This window comes from Carlito syrichta, unplaced genomic scaffold (genome assembly GCF_000164805.1).
Source record: "Carlito syrichta isolate Samal-C Ts95f unplaced genomic scaffold, Tarsius_syrichta-2.0.1 Scaffold142964, whole genome shotgun sequence".
NCBI lineage: Eukaryota > Metazoa > Chordata > Mammalia > Primates > Tarsiidae > Carlito > Carlito syrichta.
The window spans coordinates 6,862-9,159 of record NW_007087060.1 but is presented as its reverse complement, the minus strand read 5'-3'; the positions used below and the strand labels follow the sequence as shown (position 1 = coordinate 9,159).

General features: G+C 47.9%; 1 protein-coding gene across 1 annotated transcript in view; it reads right to left on the bottom strand.

The window, feature by feature from the left end:
* Positions 1-395: 395 nt before the first annotated feature.
* Positions 396-2,298, bottom strand: part of LOC103251507 (suppressor of cytokine signaling 5-like) — a gene marked incomplete at its 5' end in the record, with an annotated part of 2,958 nt that continues 1,055 nt past the window's right edge. Inside the window, 4 exon segments of the mRNA XM_021708579.1 lie at positions 396-460; positions 720-1,434; positions 1,436-1,854; positions 2,137-2,291. Of these exon segments, the coding sequence (XP_021564254.1) occupies positions 396-460; positions 720-1,434; positions 1,436-1,854; positions 2,137-2,291 (1,354 nt within the window).

Below are 2,298 nucleotides of genomic sequence, written 5' to 3'. Positions count from 1 at the left end.
AGTTCTTAGAAAAAATAATTTCAAACATTAGTCACATGGTTGAAATACTCATCCTATATTAATAATGTGTTCTTCAGTAAGAAATAGAATGCTTCATAGCAAATGCCCCAGAGTTGCCTCACTCAATTACTATAGCCATTAAAAACCAAACTGGTAGCGAAATTGGCAAAGTGTTTTTGTCCTCTTACTGAACACCTGTAGCTCTCTCCCCTGTCATTCCAATAGGCACCACATTTATCTGGATAAGTAACAGCAGATCACATCTGACAGACAATAACACTGAACCCTACGTACTGTGTGAAGAAACCTAGCACTGATATGTGTGCTTGCTATAGGTGTACTGTCTGATGCACATGAAAGCAGATCCAGTTCAGACCCTTTGGGGGCAGGAGAGTTTACTTTGCCTTGATTGGTTCTCATTCTAACCAGCGAACCCTCACTTTTTGCTTACAATGATACTCTTAAAAAATCCTCCCGCGCCTTTGGGAGGCTGAGGTGAGTGGATTGCCTGAGCCCGCAGATTTGAGACCCGCCTGGGCAGCGAGACCTCATCTCTACAATAAATCAAAAAAAATCAGCCGGGCGTGGTAGCGCATGCCTGTAATTCCGGCTACTTGGAAGGCTGAGGCGGAAGGATTGCTGGAGCCCAGCGGGTTGAGGCTGCGGTGGCCGGGAACGGCCACTGCACTCCAGTCTGGGCGACAGAGTGAGACTCCAACTCAAAAAAAAAAAATCCTGCAACATCGATAGGAGAGGCAGTCCATCAATTCCATCATACGTAGTGCACCTGCAGATTACTGCATGACAGATATAGTGCAGGCTAAAAGGAAAAGTCCTGTTTAGTGATATAGTAAGCAAAGTTTCAAAAAACATGCAAGAACTGGGCTCTTTATAATGTTCTAAAAGTCCTGTTACAGTGGAGGAGTGAAATACACACGGGTCGTGGGCATCGGAACTAAAGTTGTGATTCCACTGCTCGATTTGGGCATGCAAGGGTCTGTTGTAGCGGTGGAAGTTCACAGAGAAGAGGTAGTCCTCTTGGGCCGAGTCCCTGAGCAAAAATGTGCTTTCAGGTTTCCCTTCGAGAAGGGCTTCTGCTTCATAGTGGTCCATCACTCCCCAGTAACAGGGGTTCCCTATAATCTGAAGCAAATCGGGCGCCAAGCAGTGAATGTAATCGATCTGCATTTGGACTTTCCAGGCACCCTGTCTGCTCATGTGAGCATGGCTGTCTCCAGACACCTGGCGCTGCTTCTGCCTGCGCGACTGCAAACACAGGGTGGTTGTATCCTCTTCCGAGTCACAGCTAGCCTGTGGGATTGCGGAACCATCCCCACTTACTTCACTCATTCCAGGAGCTAACTTTGGTCCCAGTTTATATAACGGATTAACCTGTGCAGTAGCTTCAAATGTGTGTATTTGTGCATTGGGAGGAAGAATCGACCCCTTCTTCGATACTAAGCCATCTCCTCTCTCTAAGCCTGTCTTCTCCATCCTCTGTAGAAATCAAAGATGGATCGAACATATCAAAAAAGATTGAATGTGGACTCACAGGGGCTGCATGCTGTTTAATCAAATGCCATTTTGGCGCCAAATCTGAGCCAGCCGGAAAAGGGCATTTTTCAAGCATTAATTCAGAAAGACGTATTTTTCTTTTATTGGAAAAGAGAGGCTTTGACTGCTTGCTGTAAGTTCTCATGGGAAAACACAAGCCCACAGTCTCCTGCAGCCTCTGGCAGAGAGAACGACTCCCCATGGTTCTGCCGGAAATACCGTCCGTGTCACGCACAGATCTCACACCATAGCGCCTCTCTTGCCTCTGCAGCTCACTTTGAGTTCTACCAAACTTTTTTTTTTTTTGAGTTGGAGTCTCACTCTGTCGCCCAGACTGGAGTGCAGTGGCTGCTCCCGGCCACCGCAGCCTCCACCTGCTGGGCTCTGGCGATCCTTCCGCCTCAGCCTTCCAAGTAGCTGGAACTACAGGCGCGCGCTACCACGGCCGGCTAATTTTTTTGATTTATTGTAGAGGTGAGGTCTCGCCGCCCAGGCGGGTCTCAAACCCGCGGGCTCAGGCAATCCACTCACCTCAGCCTCCCAAAGGCACGGGATTACAGGCTGTTCTGCCAAACGTTTGATCAGTATCCAATGAGCTCTGGGTCTTGGTAGAACAGGAATGCTTTTTCTTCCCACCCCACGGAGCATGTCGAGAGTAGGAACCTCTTCGTGCAAGTGTCATTTCTGGTGCAGCACAAGAATCATTATCCTTTTCAATGCTTATTTCAACAATCTGAGGGATTT